The following is a 20737-nucleotide window of genomic DNA, read 5'->3' as shown; positions in this document are numbered from 1 at the left end:
GATTATCTCCTGTTTGCTTCCAGTTCCTTGTGCTGGTGAGGACAGGAACAGGGAGATAGGAGATCTGAATGTGTGACTGAGGAGCTGGTGCGGGAAGCAGGGGTTTAGATTCTTGGACCACTGGGATCTGTTTTGGGGTAAGTATCAATTGTACAGAAGGGACGGGTTGCATCTTAACAGACGGGGGACCAGCGTTCTGGCAGGCAGGTTTGCCACTGCTACAGGGGTATGTTTAAACTAAGTAGTCGGGGGGAGGGGACAAACTGGAAATATAAGGATGGAGTTAAAGGGAAAGAGAGAATAAGAACAGTTAAGAAAGACAACAGAATTAACAGGACAGAAAGCTCAGGAAGGGGTCGGAGAGTATGGCCAAGTGCAAGAGGAATCCATGTGAAAGGTGAGGGGAGTAAAAGTATTACTTTAAATGAATTGAAAGTATTATATATGAATGCACGGAGTATAAGAAATAAAGTGGATGAGCTTGAGGCTCAGTTGGAAATTGGCAAGTATGATGTTGTGGGAATAACAGAGACATGGCTGCAAGAGGACCAGAGCTGGGAAACGAATATTCAGGGATATACATCCTATCGAAAGGACAAACAGGTTGGCAGAGGGGGTGGGGTGGCTCTGTTGGTGAGGAATGAAATTCAGTCCCTTGCGAGGGGGGACAAAGAATCAGGAGATGTAGAGTCAGTATGGATAGAACTGAGAAACTGTAAGGGCAAAAAGACCCTAATGGGAGTTATCTACAGGCCCCCAAACAGTAGCCTGGATATAGGGTGCAAGTTAAATCAAGAGTTAATATTGGCATGTCGCAAAGGTAATACTACGGTTGTTATGGGGGATTTCAACATGCAGGAAAACTGGGAAAATCAGGTTGGTACTGGACCCAAAGAAAGGGAGTTTGTGGAGAGCCTCAGAGATGGATTCTTAGAGCAGCTTGTATTAGAGCCTACCAAGAAGAAGGCAATTCTGTTGTGTAATGAGCCAGGTTTGATAAGGGAACTTGAGGTAAAGGAGCCATTCGGAGGTAGTGACCATAATATGATAAGTTTTAATCTACAATTTGAGAGGGAGAAGGGAAAATCGGAAGTGTCAGTATTACAGTTGAACAAAGGGGACTATGGAGCCATGAGGGAGGAGCTGGCCAAAGTTGACTGGAAAGACACCCGAGCAGGGATGACAGTGGAACAACAATGGCAGGTATTTCTGGGAATAATACAGAAGGTGCAGGATCAGTTCATTCCAAAGAGGAAGAAAGATTCTAAGGGGAGTAAGGGGTGACCGTGGATGACAAGGGAAGTCAAGGACAGTATAAAAATAAAAGGGAGGAAGTATAACATAGCAAGAATGAGCGGGAAGCCAGGATTGGGAGACTTTTAAGGAGCAACAGAAGATAACTAAAAAGGCAATATGGGAGGAAAAGATGAGGTACAAAGGTAAGGTAGCCAAGAATATAAAGGATAGTAAAAGCTTCTTTAGGTATGTGAAGAGGAAAAAATTAGTTAAGACCAAAGTTGGGCCCTTGAAGACAGAAACAGGTTTAATTATTATGGGGAACAAGGAAATGGCAGACGAGCTGAACAAGTGCAGTTTAATGTGGATAAATGTGAGGTTATCCACTTTGGTGGCAAGAACAGGACGGCAGATTACTATCTGAATGGTGTTTCGAGTTAGGAAAAGGGGAAGTACAACGAGATCTGGGTGTCCTTGTTCATCAGTCACTGAAAGTAAGCATACAGGTACAGCAGGCAGTGAAGAAAGCTAATGGCATGCTGGCCTTTATAACAAGGGGAGTTGAGTACAGGAGCAAAGAGGCCCTTCTGCAGTTGTACAAGGCCCTGGTGAGACCCCACCTGGAGTATTGTGTGCAGTTTTGGTCTTCAAGTTTGATGAAGGACATTCTTGCCATGGAGGGAGTGCAGTGTAGGTTCACTGAGTTAATTCCAGGGAGGCGGGAATGTCATATGTTGAAAGATTGGAGTGACTGGGCTTGTATACACTGGAATTTAGAAGGATGAGAGGGGATCTGATTGAAACGTATAAGATTATTAAGGGTTTGGACACACTAGAGGCAGGAAACATGTTCCCGATGTTGGGGGAGTCCAGAACCAGAGGCCACAGTTTAAGAATAAGGGGTAGACCATTTAGAACGGAGTTGAGGAAAAACTTTTTCACGCAGAGGGTTGTGGATCTGTGAAACGCTCTGCCTCAGAAGGCAGTGGAGGCCAATTCTCTGGATTATTTCAAGAAAGAGTTAGATAGAGCTCTTAAAGATAGTGGAGTCAAGGGATATGGGGAGAAGGCAGGAACAGGGTACTGATTGTGGATGATCAGCCATGATCACAGTGAATGGCGGTGCTGGCTCAAAAGGCCGAATGGCCTACTACTGCACCTATCGTCTATTGTCTATTTCATTAAGAATTTGAGGAGACATTGGTATGTCACCAAAGGCACTCACAAATTTCTACAGATGTATCGTGGAGAGCGTTCTAACTGGTTGGATCACTGTCTAGTGGAGGGGTCACTGAAAAGGATCAGAAAAGGCTGCAGGAAGTCGCAAACCCAGCCAGCTCCATTTTGGGCACTAGCCTCCCAAGTATCAAGGGCACCTTCAATAGGCCATACCTCAAAAATGTAGCATCCATCATTAAGGACCCAGGACATGCCCTCTTCTCATTGCTACCATCAGGAAGGAGGTACAGGGCCCTGAAGACACACTGAGTGTTTCAGGAACAGTTTCTTGCCCTACGCCTTCAGATTTCTGAATGAATACACACATGTACATATATATATCAATTAACTGCTGTTGCAAAATAACAAAATTCACAACATATGCCAGCAATATTAAACATGATTCTGAGTTTTGTGAATCAAATATCATATGCCTGTGATGCTGTGAGTTTTCCTTTGCACCTGTGCATATATGTACTTGTGTATGTCAATGAACTTGACCTTGACTATGACTTTAAATAATGGATAGTTGTACTAAAAACCATATATAAATTGAAAAGGCTTTTAATTCTGTATGCTTTTTAACAAATCTTATGCATGATCAAGATGGCATGCAAAAAAAATGTTGGTATGTGGCATGCAGTGCAGCCCCTTGAGCCTTTGAATTCCACTCATAATAAAAAGATACATAATGATCAACTTGACTGCCAAATGAAGCATTGAATGAGTTTTTACAACCTGAGAGCAGTGAGATGTTTTCACATGAAATGTCTCATGTGGCTTGGCACCAGCTAGATGGTTAAGAAAACACGGGATGTTGGATGATACATTTTGAAATCCTTGCAGACCGAGTGTACACATCAGTATTGGGATAGTAAATGGTTGGGCCAGTTGGCACTGGCTTCATTTTCCTTCTGTTGTTTGTAAGTGATCATAATAGTAAATACTGTATGTAGTTTAGTACCACCATGAATATTTTTCAAATGCATTTTAAAAGATCAACATTAATAATTTTTGAACAGGTTTTCTATAATGCTTCATTTGTTTCAATCTGTCTCTGTTATTCTTTTATTAATAGTAAAACAATGAATACATGTAAATAAGCAACAGGACTCATTCTTTTTCCTTAAAAAGTCCATAATTATTGTTACTAATTCATTAATCAATGACAATCTGTACTCAAAATTATCATGGCATGCAAGAGAATTTTTTTTTAAAACTATTACGGCCAATTTGGGCACACACTCTGCCACCCCTGCCTTATTATATGAGTTTATAAGTTGTTTTCCATAACCTCACAACTTTGCCAAGCACATACACCCTAAGAACTTGTTCCCACCTTTCAACAATCGACCAACTCATTCACCTTTGCACCTGTTCCTCATATGCCCTGATTTCCTGTGTGTGAAACTCAAATCACATTCTTCAAGAACAAAGCAGACACAGCTCTCACAAGAAATTTTTCCAATTCTCAGCACCAAATGGCCAACATTTTGTCCCCTTGTTCAAAAGTTTCAAACTCAAGAATAGACTCCACTGGTATGTGGCCATCAAAATCACTGACATTAAAAAGTAAAATCCTATCTTGAATTTGTAAGCAATAAACTATTGCACTATTTCACAATATTTTATTTTATTTTCCTGCACATTTATTCTTACATTAAAACACTGTGGAATACAGGCTGTATAATAAAATTATGGGACACTACAAAACGATACAACAGAAACATTTTTTGAAAAGACTTAAGATTTTCCCCCATACATAACTTTATAAGTTAACAGACATAAACTTATTTGATTTAATTACATTTCCAGGACTCAGTTCATGCAGGGGAATATGTCACGATAAGAACTCACCTTTGCCTTAATATTCTGAAATATTACTTGTGGTGTTGCTGTGTTATTTTGAAAACATAATTGCTTATCTTGTTGGCCACTTTGCAAGGAGATGAGAAAAATGGACTGAGAACTGTTGGAGTTTGCAACAAGATGATCACTTCTTACAGTGCAGACAATAAACTTCCCAATTAATTTGATTCATATTTCAGTAGTAGAAATCCAACTTATAATTCTTAAATACTAAGACCAGTGCCACAGCTAATTTATTTCCAAAATATATTACTTAAAGTCTATACAATATTGCCTAACTATGACTCCCAGATGACTTGGTGAAGAAAGCTGTCAGCTGGTTTGGCACTGAGTAACACCAATCACAAGGTCACAATCAATCAATCAATCAATGCCAATTTAGATAATGTCACTGGAAGAAAGTTGGCTTCAATACTTCTGGCTATGAAGGTCTATATATTTAAAGTAAATTAAAACTATTTAATATGTGAAATAAGCATTTGAAAAGTAAAACAACATAAAAATAATTATTTAAAAAATATTCGTAAAACAAAATTTTCATCTTACCTTAACGGCTAATATTTTTCCACTTGGAACATGGTAAGCTCTGCGAAATTCAAATAAATTCACTGATTAACCAAAATATGAAATACAGTACATAAGAAAGACAAATTGCAAATACCAAGAAATGTCTGATATTTACATTTGCACACTTACAGCAAAAATGGTTTGTAAGTGACTCGAGTACAACAACAGATGTAAAATAGTGATTGTTAATTTCCAAGGTTTACAGCCAAACAAGGTGATATAGTGGTAACAGTTCAGCATTTTTCATTGTTCTTTATCTCACTCCACAGTTGTAATTAATATTAAGCAAACCAAAATGTTACGCCGATAAAATATTTAAGTCTCATGCTCTCTGACTATGCCCACAGGAAAATGAATCTCAAGGTATTGTATTTTGATAACAAAATTTACTTTGAACTTTGAATTGTACTCAAGCCAATATACCAGCAAGGCAACTGAATGTACATAGAAAAATATAGCAGAATCAGGAAAGCTCTAATAAAAATAAAAAATGCTGGAAATACGTTGAAGGTTAGGTGATTTCTGTGGAAAGGGAAACATTTAACCTCTCAGGTCTGGGAAACCTGAGATCTGAGAGGTACTGTAGAGAGCATTTGAACCAGCTGCATCACCGCCTGGTATGCCGGCGGTGGGGGGGGGGGGGTACTACCACACAGGATCAAAATAAGCTGTAGAAAGTTTGAACTCAGTCATCTCCATCATGGGCACTAGCCTCTCCAGCATCGAGGACATCTTCAGGGAGTGATGCCTCAATAAAGCGGCATCCTTCATTAAGGACCCATCACCCAGGACATGCCCTCTTCTCATTGCTACCAACAGAGGGGAGGTACAGGAGCCTGAAAGTACACACTCAACAACTCAGGAACATCTTCTTCCCCTCTGTCATCAGATTTCTGAATGGGCATTGAACTCACGAACACTACCTCACTATTTTTTCCCTCTCTTTTTGCACTACATATTTCATTTTATAACTGTGGTAAGACTGCTGAAAGGATCCTGACCCGGATCTGGACCGTACCCTCCAAATATCCGGATCTGCCTCTCGGTTTTTTTTGCACTACCTTACTTCCCATTCTTCTATTTTCTATTTATGATTTATAATTTAAATGTTTAATATTTACCAATTTTAACTATTTTTAATATTTTTAATATTTAATATTTGTAATCCAGGGAGTGTGAAGCGCAGAATCAAATATCGCTGTGATGATTGTACGTTCTAGTACCAATTGTTTAGCGACTATAAAGTGTGTATGTAATATATATATACACACACACTTCTTACTGTAATTTACACCTTTTATTATGTACTGCAAAGCACTGCTACTGCATAACAACAAACTTCATGACATATACCAGTGATATTAAACCTGATCCTGATTCAGATTCAGATTCAGAACCCCTCATTAACCTGAGTAGTTCCTTATTCTTTTCTCTGTTTTCTCACTTTGCCAATAGATGGAGAATCTCAAAGCTGAAATGTTAACTGTTTCTCTTTCCACAGATGTTGTCTGACCTGCTGAGCATCTTCAGCATTTTCTGTTTTTATTTAAGACAAATGATTGATTAGGAAACATTGAGTAATTGTCCAGAGAACCTGGGACCTCTTTGAACCTCCTCACTTCATTAACATTTTATGAACATGTGACTTGGGGATGTGCAGCTTTACTCAGGCATTGATATTGGGAAACATACCACCTAATTTAAATATATTTGCTTAAATAAGGGCATACAGTACATATTTATCATCAGCTGTCACTTTCAGCAGAACTCTGCCCCCTTCTCCTCCAACGAAAAGCACTTCTCAGCCCTGACTCTCCCAGCATCTCATCTCAAAAACACCACTTTATAATAGACATTATTGAAGTACAGCAAGTAATTATATTGCCATTTTCAGGTAATACTACATTGTGATGCTCGCTAATCAAGTTAAGTTTTGACCAACGTGTTATAATTGAACATCAAGCAACATAAAAGTCCCACTGTGCAGAAAATTGTCCTGGTCTGACATTGTCCCCCCTTGGAAATTTCTGGCAAAATACAACTGATATTTAAGTACCTGGTGTGAATATGTAATTACATGCAGGTATGGAAATACAAATATAAAGCATATGAATATGGATGAAGGTAGCAGGGTTAATCATTTATAATGGTCTACAAAAGTAAGGCATGATAATAAGTGAGAAGCTTTATATACATAAACATGCATTTACATAGTCAACTGGGAAAAAAGAAAGCGAGACAGAAGATCTGCACATTTCCAATAGTTTCTGCAAATAAAACCAAGTGGATGGGAGACCCAGGTTATGTACTGTATTTAATTACCTCAAACATATTGCCAAACTTCACAGGATCATTAATCTATTGATAGCTTGAAAGGACTAGCTACAGTGGACGTGGAGAGGATATTTAGTATAGTGGGGGAGTCTAGATCCACAGGATATAGCCTCAGAATAAAAGAATGTCCATTTATAGCAAAAATGAGGAGGAATTTCTTTAGCCAGAGGGTGATAAATCTGTGGAATACGTTGCCACATACAGCTGAGGAGGTCAAGTCACTGGGCATATTTAAAGCAGAGGTTGAAAGGTTCTTGATTAGCAAGGGTGTCGAAGGTTACTGGAGAAGGCAGGAGATTAATGCATGTATATATGTACTTACTTGTTTATTTAGAGATACTGTGTGGAACAGGCACTTCCAGCCCTTCGAGCTGTGCACCTCAGCCTAATCACAGGTCAATTTACAATGACCAATTAGCCTACTCACCGGTACATCTTTGGACTGTGGGAGGAAACTGGAGCACCCAGAGGAAACCACATGCACATAGGAAGCAACGTACAAACTTGCTGACAGAGGATGCCAGAATTGAACTCTGACTCCCCGAGCTGTAATAGTGTCACACTAACCGCTGTGCTACCATGGAGCTCAGGACCAATGAGTCGCAACCCTAGCCTAATCACAGGACAATTTACAATGAACAAATAATCTACTAACTGGTATATCTTTAGGCTGTGGGAGCAAACTGGAGCACCTGGAGGAAGCCGGCATGGTCACGGAAGAAGAAATGTACAAACTCCTTACAGACAACATCTCAATTGAGTTCCAATCTCCAATGCCCTGAGCTGCAATGGCGTCATGCTAACCACTACACTACCATGGAGTGCCAAAATAGGTTAAGCGGGATAATGAATCGGTCATGATTGAATGGCGGAGCAGATTTGAGGGATTCAATGGCCTAATTCTACTCCTATGTCTTATGGTAAAAGTCAATCTTGCTAAAGACTGGTGAGGAACCAAGGCTAGCATAATAATAAACACTTTTTTAATGGACTGGCACACAAACCATGACTAAATTAAAGTGTAGCACACATACAGTGGTGCTTTGTGAACCCTTCAGAATTTTCTTTATTTCTGCATAAATATGGCCTAAAATGTGATCAGATCTTCACATAAGTCCTAAAACTAGATAAAGAGAACCCAATTAAACAAATAACACATAAACATTATACTTGTTCATTTACTTATTGAGAAAAATGATCTAATATTACATGTGTTTGTTCGAAAAAGTATGTGGACCTTTGCTTTCAGTAAATGGTATGACCCCCTTGTACAGTAATAACGTCAACCAAATGTTTCTGGTAACTGTTGATCAGTCTTGTTCAAGGCTTGAAGAAATTTTAGACCATTCCTCCTTACAAAACTGCTTCAACTCTGGGATGTTGGTGGGCTTCCTTGCATGAACTGCTTGCTTCAGGTCCTTCTACATCATTTCTATAGGATTAAGGTCAGGACTTTGACTTGCCATTCCAAAACATGAAATTTCTTCTGCTTTAACCATTCTTCAGTAGACTGACTTGTGTGTTTAGGGTTGTTATCTTGCTGCATCATCCACTTCCTCTTCAGCCTCAGTTCACGGATGGATATCCTGTAGAATTTGCTGGTACAATTTAGAATTCATAGTTCCATCAATGATGACAAGCCGTCCTCGTTCCAAGGCAGCAAGGCAGGCCCAAACCATGACACTGCCACCACGTTTCACAGATGGGATGCTGGAATGCAGTGTTTGTTTTTTCCCAAACATAATGCTTTTCATTTAAGTCAAGAAGTTCTATTTTGGAATCATCCATCCACAGAACATTCTTCCAATAGCCTTCTGGCTTACCCACATGGTCTTTAGCAAAGTTTAGATGGGCAGCAATGTTCTTCTTGGACAGTAGTGGCTTTCTCCTTGCAATCCTACCATGCACACCATTGTAGTTCAGTGTTTGCCCAATGGTAGACTCAGGAACACCTACATTAGACAATGCAAGACAGGCCTGTAGCTCCTTAGATGTTACCCTGGGGTTCTTTGTGACTCCCAAGAATATTACATGCATTGATCATGGAGTGATTTCTCTTGGTCAGCTTCTCCTGGAAAGAGTAACAACAGTATTGAATTTCTTCCATTTGTACACCATCTGTCTGACTGTGGATTGGTGGACCCCAAACTCTTTAGAAATGGTTTTGTATCCTTTTCCAGTCCAGTGAGCATCAACAACTTTTTTTCTGAGGTCCTCAGAAATCTCCTTTGATCAAGGCAAGGCACACTTCCAAAAACCTGTGTGGTGAAGATCAGACTTTGATAGTGAAGACCTACGTTTATGTTAATAGGGCAGGGCCGCCACACTCACACCTGACTGTCATCCCATTGATTGAAACACCTGACTCTAATTTCCCCTTTAAATGAATGGATAATCCTAGAGGTTCACATACTTTTTCCAATAAATATTTGTAATATTGGGTCAGTTTTCTCAATAAATAAATGAAAAAGTGTCACAAACAAAAGAAAATCTGCAGATGCTAGAAATCCAAGCAACACACACAAAATGCTGGAGGAACTCAGCAGGCCAGGCAGCATCTATGGAAAAGAGTACTGTCGATGTTTCAGGCCGAGACCCTTCAGCAGTATATATTTTTTGTGTTATTGGTTTAATTGGGTTCTTTTTATCTAGTATTAGGACTTAAGTGAAGATCTGATCACATTTTAGGTCATATTTATACAGAAATAGAGAAAATTCTAAAGGTTTCATAAACTTTCTAGCACCACTGTAAGATGCAAAACCAAGGTTCTTTTCTAATGTCTCAAGCTTGGCTTGACCTAAAAAGCCACCAGTGGCATTTCAAGTTTCCGTATCAGCAAAATTCTGGGCCACTTGTATGCAAGTCCCAAATTACAACTACTGTGCTTAGAATATAAGCCAATAAAAATTCTGGGACACAACATTTTCTCCCTACAGTCAATATAAGAAAGAAGACTTTATCAGATCATGTAATTTGAGGCCTCTACAAAGAATTCTGGTTGAACTATATTGACTGTGACCCCAGATGCCACAGGTAAATGACCCATTTCACTGCCACTGATCAGATACTGCAATCAGAAGTGTCTGTGTGATTTAGTACCCTGCAAGACAAATTACCAATCTACCACGGTAGGTTTCCCAGTCTGGGATACATTCAAACCTAAAAGCGCCAGCCATCAGTGATCGGTGTTCAATTCCCATCGCTGTAAGGAGCATATACGTTCTTTCTGCCACCATGTGGGTTTCCTCCGGGTGCCCTGGTTTCCTCCCAGATTCCAAAGATGTATATGTTAAGGTTACTAAGTTGTCAGTATGCTATATTGGCACCGGTAGTAGGGCGACACTTGCGGGTTACCCCCAGCACATGCTCAGACTGCGTTGGTCTTTGACACAAAACAACACTTTTCACTATGTGTTTCAATGTACATGTGACAAATAAAGATTATCTTTAATCTTTATCCTTTGAGTGAATGAACTATTTTCTCACCCATCATACCAGCTTCCAGGAAATCAGACAATTTTAAAGAATGGTCAAATCGGTGTAAGTCTATAGCCAATTAAAGGACAAAATCCCTATGTACCATATCTATTCAGTCCTATTACAGCTAACTGATCAGGCTGTTTTATATCATAACCCACTTACTGAATTCCCCAAACACCAAACCACTTCCTATTCCCCTAATAAAGCCCATTTGAGGTCATAAATGTTTCTGGAGCCTATTTATGCCAGGGCCTGCAGCTGTTCTGCTTCAAATTGCTCCAGGTCTTGGCCAGATTAACTTTAAAGGGTCATAATGTAAAACATACTGATGACAAAGCATTCTACAGTATTCTTACTATTTCCACTTCAGGTCCAGTTGTCGGTTTACACTGGGGATACCAGTCTTAAAACAGCTTTGCCTTAGATGAGAGGGGTGAATTTTAATACCAGATTTATATCAGTGCAGTTTAATTCTGATTAAATTTAGGACAGATTTATACCAACACAAAGTCTCCAGTGTAAATGGAGACTCTAGGTTAAATCACCTCAATTTGCTCGTTTAACATATAAAAGCATCAAAAAGCTTTTAACACCTAGTATAAGTGTGAAATTCCCCATCTATCCTTTTAGCATATTAGCTTTAAACAGGTATGACTAGTGAATTAAATCATTTAACTTCACTAAATGTCTTCTGTAATATTTCTATGATCTTAGCTTTACATTTCCATTAAAACAAGTGATTCTGCAGATGCTGGAAATCCAGAGTAAAACAGAAAAATGCTGGAGGAACTCAGGAGGTCAGGCAGTATATATGTTAAGGAATAAACAGACTAGGTTTTGGGATAAGACCCTTCAACATAACTTCAAGGTTCTTCGCCTCCAATGCGTGTTTGCCTTCTGTTGGGCAACTGTTCATGGCACCGTTGTGACATCATCCAGTACCTTTCTTAATTTGCTTTCAATTGACTTGATTACAGGGAATGTACAAGTTGTGGATGGGTCTCCAAGCAAGTTGTAGTTGTCTCAGACAATCATGGCTCTACAATGCTGGCCCTCCTGTTTTTACCACATACAAGCCCAATGAGGCTTGTGGTTGTTGTTTTTCACTGTTACAAATGTCATTCCCACAGGAGTCATCTTCTGTCCAGTACAAGTTCTTAGTCAGACATCTGCAGGGTTCGGATTAGTATCTTTGAAATGCTGTTCAAACTCATTTTGTGGAATGACAGAAACAGCCAAGCCAGTGTCCAATTCTAATTTAACTAATTTGCCATTCACTTCTGGTGTAAGCCACATTGCTTGTTTATTGTTACGTTTTCATATAGTAAGTCTCAAAGCTATCCAGTCCTGCATCACTCTCATCATTATCAGATTTTTCACCAACAGCCTGAAGTTTAGTGCTCTTTTTGAAATTGCAAATTGACTTTTTAATCTTTATCTCTTCCCTGTGCAGTTCATTTATGTTTGCCCAACATGCTCTTTGTATGTGTCCTACTTCGTTACATTTTCTGCAAATTTCACCTTTTCTGCATTGGTCTGGTGTATGTGAGCCCCTGCTACAATGGTGACACAATTTGTTTGGCCAGGCAGGTTTCTGTTTAGACAATGCAATTTTGTTCACATTCACTTTCATCCTTGACTACTACTCAATTGCATCTCTAGCTGCAAATTCCATTGAAACAGCAATTTCAACTGATCTTCTAAATGTAAATTATGCTTCCATTAGGAGCCGTTCTTGAATGCTTTCTTTTAAGATTCCACAAATGAAAGGATCTCTTAATGCATTATTAAGCCCAATACCAAACAGACAATGCTCAGACAATCGCTTCAATTCAGTCACATATGCTGAAATGGACTCTTCCTTTTGATTCTGCTTATGAAATCTAAAGTGTTCAGCAAACAACAATGGTTTTGGTTCTATATGTTCCTGCGTTACTTTCACGAAAACACCAAAGCTAATTTCAGTTGGTTTGGTTGGAGCAACATATACTGTCTGGGTTCACACACTAGAATCTCATTCACAAACATGAGAGATTCTTCAGATGCTGGAAATCTTGGCAACACACAACACGCTGGAGGAACTCAGCAGGTAAGGCAGCTCCTATGGAGAGGAATAACAGCTAATGTTTTGGACTGCAACCCTTCATCAGGACCTGTCATTTAGTACTGATGAAGGATTTTGGCCCGAAACGCAACTGAGTATTCTTCGCCATAGCTATTGCCTGACCTTCTGAGTTCCACCAGCATTTGCATGTTGCCCGGAAGGAATCTCATTCACATTGTGACTCTAAGGACAACCTGCTTCCTGTAGCTTAAATATTGCAAAAAAAGGATAAGAAAAATGTTGAAATAAAAATACTTAACTACATTTTTAATACGTGTTAAATGAAAGTTGCACATATCAGTCATTTTTATTTTAAAAATTGCAAGGGATAATATACACATGCAACTTTTCTGTCGTAATTAAAGTTTTGCAGATCAACAACATAAATAAGAAATTGCATCCTATTCTGTAAATAAAGATAAACCTACAGTAAATAAGAAGTCATTACCAGCAGATCACTAGAAGATAAGTAAATGCATTGAACTTGTATACTTCATTCTGGCAGTTTTAAATGCTCTTCCAATGTATGATCTCAACAGGTTAATTAGTATGTCAGTTACTTGACAAGAAAGATGATCTTCCTGAAATAACAATGGGTTACTGTTACTAACTGAACAATATAAGAATGCTTGATGATTTAATTATGATGCATGTTAATTCATCCATGAAGACTTGGTTTGAGTTTCCAATGAAGATACTGGCTTTGTCTACATTTATAAAGCATTGTCTTCCAGCTTACTATGCCAAATCAGCAGTTAATTCTCATATGTAGAGGAACATCACGAACTTGTCCAAGGGTGAGTGCCAGTCTCATTCTCTTTCTTTTGCCAAACGTGAGACTTGATGAAATAGAAGTAACTCTCCTACCTCATACAGATCTTGGGTGCTCAACTGTCTGTGCAATCAATACATTTCACCACTTCAGCTACAAAGTGATCAATGCATTTTTTTTGCACAGAGGTATGGTTACACTAGAATATAATCCTACACCAGCAAAATGTTAATTAACAGCAAATTGAAATTAGTGACAGTTGCCATTCTAATATTCCCTATTAATGATCAACTCCATTCTCATCCACCTAACAATATTATCTGGGGATAGACAGAAGGTCAACTGTGGCTTACTTACCTTGTAGCCGCACATACAGGAAACCTGAGAATCTGACAGGTACTGCATTCAACTTGTTTTCTTTCATGCCAAGCCACGAGCTAATAATATATTCATGTGCATAAGGTCAAAAGATTTCCAAAGTAATTTGTTTCAAGCCTATTCAATGCTTGATTATTTTTTTGGAGTTTATATTGCCTCAGCACATATCTCCTTACAGTAGCATTATATTATAAAACGGCATCCATATCTCCAGCCGATGCACATCAAGGTTGTTGATGACTAACTTACAGTTCACAATAATTTTGTATACCTTCTAATATGCCAAACTTTTCCATATTCTCCAAAGTACACTTAAGACATTGGAGCAGAATTAGGCTATCGGCCTATTGAATCTGCTCCACCATTTTATCATAGCTGATTTATTATCCCTCTTCACCGCATTCTCCTGCCTCCTCCCCATATCCTTTGAAATCCTTAATAACTAAGAACCTATATTCACTTTAAATATACCCAATGACTTGGCCTCCACAGTCATCTATGACAATGAATTACAGATTCACCACCGTTTGGCTACAGAAATTCCTCCTCATCTGTTCTAAAGGGATGTCCTTCTATTCTGAGGCTGTACCCTCTGGTCTTAGGCTGTCCCACTATAGGAAACATCCTCTCCATATCCACTCTATCTAGGCCTTTCAATATTCAATAGGTTTCAATGAGATCCCCTTTCCTTTATTTTTCTAAACCTTATCAAGCCCAAGCCACCAAATGCTCCTCATATGCTATCTCAGAGTAAACCTCCATTTTGCAAGTGTTTAATTTCTTCTTCAAGTACCTTCAATTTGTTTACAGATCTATCTTTTCACTTGTCCTAATAGTGTGATCAACAGTGTTATCTAATTTACTTGAACAGGGAGGTTCAGCAGCCCACAATGAGAACACATGATTGATGCCTCTCTTCCCAACCCCAACATCAACTGAAAAACTAGTGCAACAACACACATCAAAGTTGCTGGTGAACGCAGCAGGCCAGGCAGCATCTCTAGGAAGAGGTACAGTCGACGTTTCAGGCCGAGACCCTTCGTCAGGACTAACTGAAAGAAGAGTGAGTAAGGGATTTGAAAGTTGGAGGGGGAGGGGGAGATCCAAAATGATAGGAGAAGACAGGAGGGGGAGGGATGGAGCCAAGAGCTGGAAAGGTGATTGGCAAAAGGGGATACGAGAGGATCATGGGACAGGAGGTCCGGGAAGAAAGACAAGGGGGGGGGGACCCAGAGGATGGGCGAGGGGTATATTCAGAGGGACAGAGGGAGAAAAAGGAGAGTGAGAGAAAGAATGTGTGCATAAAAATAAGTAACAGATGGGGTACGAGGGGGAGGTGGGGCATTAGCGGAAGTTAGAGAAGTCGATGTTCATGCCATCAGGTTGGAGGCTACCCAGACGGAATATAAGGTGTTGTTCCTCCAAACTGAGTGTGGCTTCATCTTTACAGTAGAGGAGGCCATGGATGGACATGTCAGAATGGGAATGGGATGTGGAATTAAAATGTGTGGCCACTGGGAGATCCTGCTTTCTCTGGCGGACAGAGCGTAGATGTTCAGCAAAGCAGTCTCCCAGTCTGCGTCGGGTCTCACCAATATATAAATGGCTACATCGGGAGCACCGGACGCAGTATATCACCCCAGCCGACTCACAGGTGAAATGTTGCCTCACCTGGAAGGACTGTTTGGGGCCCTGAATGGTGGTAAGGGAGGAAGTGTAAGGGGACATGTCAGAATGGGAATGGGATGTGGAATTAAAATGTGTGGCCACTGGGAGATCCTGCTTTCTCTGGCGGACAGAGCGTAGATGTTCAGCAAAGCGGTCTCCCAGTCTGCGTCGGGTCAGACATGTCAGAATGGGAATGGGATGTGGAATTAAAATGTGTGGCCACTGGGAGATCCTGCTTTCTCTGGCGGACAGAGCGTAGATGTTCAGCAAAGCGGTCTTCCAGTCTGCGTCGGGAGACTAGTGCAACAGACTACTTGTGGATACATTAGTGGTGTTTAGAGACTCTTAGACAGACACATGGATGACAGAAAAATGGAGGGCTATGTATGAGGAAAGGGTTAGAATAATCTGAAGAGTTCTTATTTTGAATTGCAGTTTGTCTTCCCTTTTAACAATAATGACTATTTATGTAGCACCTTTCATAATTAAGATGCAGGTTCAAAGTGCTTTACTTAGATTGTAAAGATACATCAACAGTCATAAAAATACGAGACAAAATTAAAAATCGTAAGACGTTATATAGAATAAAATGTAATCAAATATACCAAATTATATAAATATACTCAACATCAACAGGCATTAAGTAATCCAATAAGTAGGCCAAATTCAAAAAGTAGGTTTTTAGAAGTATTTTGAAATGTTCCACTATACTATCTGCTGTATCTCCGTCTATAGAGTGTTCCAGATTTTTGGTGCATAAGAGCAATAAGCCGCATCACCAGTTCTTATATGCTTGGCTCTAGGAATCCTAAGCAAATCAGTATTCGCAGATCTAAGATTACAATTAGAGTTGTAAGGGGATAGACATTCTAAACTATACAGAAGAGCTAGATTATTCCTATACACAAATTAGACATAATTAAATAAAAATTGATCCTAAAGGACACAGGCAACCAGTATAATGATGCCAAAACCAGTTAAATCTGCTCAGATTTTCTTTTTTTTGGTTAAGATCCTTGCTGCTGCATTTTCAATAAGTTGCTACTGATTTATATCTTTCTTAGGCAGTCTTGATGAGTGCATTACAGTATTCTTTTGCACATTGGTTGGTTGTCAGACTTTTTTTGTGTGTAGTACTTCATTAATTTTATTATATTTCTTTGTTCTAACTGTGAATGCCTGCAAGAAAACGCGTCTTGGGTAGTATACGGTAATATACAAGTATTTTGATAACAAATTTACTTTGCTCTTTTGAGTGGGTTAAAAGGTCAGCACAATGTCGTAGGCCAAAGGGCCTGTATTGTACTGTAATGTTCTATGTTCTAACAAGGCAGCTTGCAGATTAGAACTCTTGACTGGTCCCACATTATGTTTGTTCTGTATTTCAGTCTTTATTAAGCAGAGTTACGGTGAGAGAGATTAAGTTCAAAGGAGTTGTGAGGGGTAAGTTTTTTTTACACAGAAAGTGGTGGGTGCTTGAAATGCACTGCCTGGGGTGGTGGTAGAGGCAGATACATTGGAGACTTTTAAGAGATGTTTAGATAGGCACATGAATGTGAGTGAAAAGGAAGGATGTGGAAATTGTGAAGGCGGAGGAGATTAGCTTAGCTGGATATTTGATTACTAATTTAACTGGTTGGCACAGCATTACGGGCTGAAGGGCCAATTCCAGTGCTGTACGTTCTATATCCAGCAGACCAGTCTTTCAACCTACCTATTATTAAAATTATACTAAATCACTCTTTCAAATATAAACATAATGGAACAAATTGATAGGTACAACTCACAATGCAAAGCTAAATTTGGATGAGTTTTCAAAACTGACAGTCAGCCAGACTTAAAAATAGTGTTGCTGAGGAAAAGTGTTAAGATATTAACTCGATTTTATATGAATTCCTTTGTAATTCTTCTGTAGAATTGTACGGTCAACCCTTTCCCCTACCTTACTGAAAATGTTGGCTCTTGCTGGTTCAAAATTGCCCAGAGATGTGTAGCTCTTTCTCATCTGTTGTGCCTTTATGTGTGAGCAGGCATTTTCACAAATGTATCTCTAGATAATGGCAGTGTCCCAGCCAAGCTCACCACTGCCAAGCATTTCCTTAGAGAGGGGGTTTCCAACCTGGAGTCCATGAACCCCTTGCTTAATGCTATTGATCTATGGTATAAAAAAAGGTTGGGAATCCCTACCTTAGAGGTATGTTTTATAATTAGCTTCAGCGCTTGTAACTTACTACTCATCTTCCATGTTATCTTGTTTCTGTTGAACTACATTTTAATCACAATAGCTTGATCACAACAGTCCTGCTGGAAAGAAATGTCGTAGATATGACACACCTAGACTTCAAAAGCCATATATTTCATAATCTTCAGTCACATAGACCGAAAGCCATGAAATAAACGAGGCTAGAGCAGCATGGAGAGAAAATTGACTAAATAAGAAACAGACCTCCTGATAGAAAGATCATTGGTGACGCAGCTAAAGATGGTTTAGCCTACGACACTGTCCAGATGAACTTCTGTGATTGAGATAATGGGCATCCAACAAGCAAACCAGCTTTGTGTAAAGTATAAGTCCAGCTATTGTTTTAACCCCCGAGCTCATTAACTTCAATTTTGTCAGTGTTATCTGATGTTACACATTGGGATGTGTGTCCTGACATCATGGCAGTCATTCTTAATTCACTTTAGGAATTCAGCTCTTTGATCTTCTTTGGATCAAGTCAACAATAACTTGTGAGCCAAGTGGTTCAGAAAAACACCCAAATAGGTTGTGGTCTTATTGGTCACTCAATGTAACTGTTACTTAAAAGTGCCATCAAAAACATCTCTCTCTTCAAGTGTCCAGTTGGGCTGCAGTTAACCAGATTGCACTTAATCTTCTTCTTGTGAATGGGATGAATCTGAGCAATTTTCCATATTATTGGATGGATATCAGTGTTGCAACTTTACTGGAATGGAAACAGTTAATTTTGGAGCCCAGATCTTCAGTACTGCAGCCTGGATGTTGTCTGGTGTCACAGGCTTAGATTTATTCAGTACTTTCTGCTGCTGCTTGACATCACATGGAGTGAATCAAATTAGCTAAAGACTGACTGTAACAGCAGGAATCTCAGAAGGGGGCAAAGCTAGATTATCTGTTTGGCATTTTAGCTGTTTTTGGCTTTAGCCTTACTGGCACTCAATAAACTGCATCCTACAATTGGGGAGGCTGGAGATGTCATTAGAGCCTCCTACTGTTTTGTTTTAATTGTCCATCACCATTCACAAGTGCATGTGGCAGGGATTCAGAAATATGATTTGACCCATTGGTTGAGTGATTGATAATTCTGTTCTTGCTGTCCATCATGCATGTCAAGATGAGTTGGAGCTGATAGTTTTAATGTTACTAATTTGGGGAATAAATAAATTTCTCTCTCTGCAGATGCTGTTTGACCTGCTGAAAACTTTCAACACTTTCTCTTCTAATTTTCAGCAAGTTTCACTCTACCCAACTCAAGTTCTTTTTACATGAAAAAATCAATGCAGACGATTAACAATTTGCTTTATTTGCCACGTGTACGTTGAAACATACAGAGAAATGTGTGTTTGTGCGAATGGCCAGTACAGCCCAAGGATGTGTTGGGGGCAGCCCGCAAGTGTCCACATATTTCTGAAACCAGTATAGCATGCCCACAATTTACTAACCTTTACTAACTTGTACGTCCTTAGAATGTGAGAGGAATCCAAAGCACCTAGAGGAAACTCTCACTGTCTCAGAGAAAACATACAAACTCTTTACAGATAGCAGTGGAATTAAAACCTAGAGAGTTGGCGGTGTAAAGCATTATGTTAACCACTACACTACTGTGCTGCACTAATTTATTTCCATCCATTTTTGAGTTCCAGAGAAATCATCTCTGGTTTCTGTTTTAACCTGTAAACTATGTCATTCTGTAATATCTACGCTTCATCTTAACACCATAAGAGATTGGAGCAGAATTAGGGCATTCAGCCCACCGAGTCTGCTCCACCATTCCATCATGGCTGATCCTAGATCCCACCCAACCCCATTACATCTGCCTTCTCGCCATAACCTTTGATGTCCTGACCAATCAGGAAACTATTAATTTTCGCTTTAAGTTGGCCTCTACACCTGTCTGTGGCAGAGCATTCCACATATTCACTGTACTCTGACTAAAAAAAATTCCCCTTACCTCTGTCCTAAAGGGTCACTCCTCAATTTTGAGGCTGCGCTCAATGGTTGTGGACACCTCCACAATAGGAAACATCCTATCCACATACACCTTATCTAGTACTTTCAACATTCGATACATTTCAATGAGATCCCCCCCCCCCACTTTCTTCTAAATTCCAATGGGTACAGGCCCAAAGCTGCCAAATGCATCTCATATGTTAACCCCTTCATTCCTGGAATCATCCTCATGAACCTCCTCCGGACTCTCTCCAATGACAACACATCCTTTCTGAGATATTGGGCCCAAAACTGTTGACAAAGCTCCAAGTGCGGCCTGACTCGTGTCCCATAGAGCCTCAGCATTATGTCCTTGTTTTTATATTCTATTCCCCTTGAAATGAATGCCAACATTGCACTTGCCTTCTTTATCACAGATTCAAACTGTAGATTAACCTTCTAGGAGACTTTTAATCTATCATTCCCGAGGGAAGTCTGTAAAAGTGAATATTATGTAAGTGGAGGATATTATGTAGCCAATAGAAACATTTAACCTGTTATGCAATATATTGCTAGAAAAAATATTTAGTATCTCCTGGATCAAGTTTACAGAAATCATTATAAGCACTAGGGACAAAAATACAGTATCAGATTTTGTCCCCTCTGTACTGAATTCACAAGTTATTTTGAGACACAACATATATGATTTTATACTATAATTGTACAGTTCATTAAAAGCATTTCTTTATCTTTCCAAGCTGCATCCATTAAAACCATCAAGTTTTGCTGTAATACCCCCTCCTCAGGCTCTTCTGAGAACTATTTTTAAAATTCCGAATTTTTTGATTTTTACTCAATGTCTTCTAAAGAAGTTGATGAAAGGAAAAGATTTGAATTTTTATTTTACCTAATTATGATGTCACAAATAACTTGCAATGG

The 20737-nt window shown here is 39.3% G+C and overlaps 1 protein-coding gene across 6 annotated transcripts in view; it reads right to left on the bottom strand.

The window, feature by feature from the left end:
* map2k5 (mitogen-activated protein kinase kinase 5) overlaps positions 1-20737 on the bottom strand; it is a 324671-nt gene that overhangs the window by 170783 nt on the left and 133151 nt on the right. For all 6 annotated transcript variants that reach the window (XM_072278042.1, XM_072278043.1, XM_072278044.1 and 3 more), the window contains one exon: positions 4870-4909. In XM_072278042.1, the coding sequence (XP_072134143.1) occupies positions 4870-4909 (40 nt within the window). The remainder of the gene's footprint in view (positions 1-4869; positions 4910-20737) is intronic.

Source organism: Mobula birostris, chromosome 14 (genome assembly GCF_030028105.1).
Source record: "Mobula birostris isolate sMobBir1 chromosome 14, sMobBir1.hap1, whole genome shotgun sequence".
NCBI lineage: Eukaryota > Metazoa > Chordata > Chondrichthyes > Myliobatiformes > Myliobatidae > Mobula > Mobula birostris.
The sequence above is the reverse complement of the archived record's forward strand: the minus strand, read 5'-3'. Positions and strand labels throughout refer to the sequence as shown.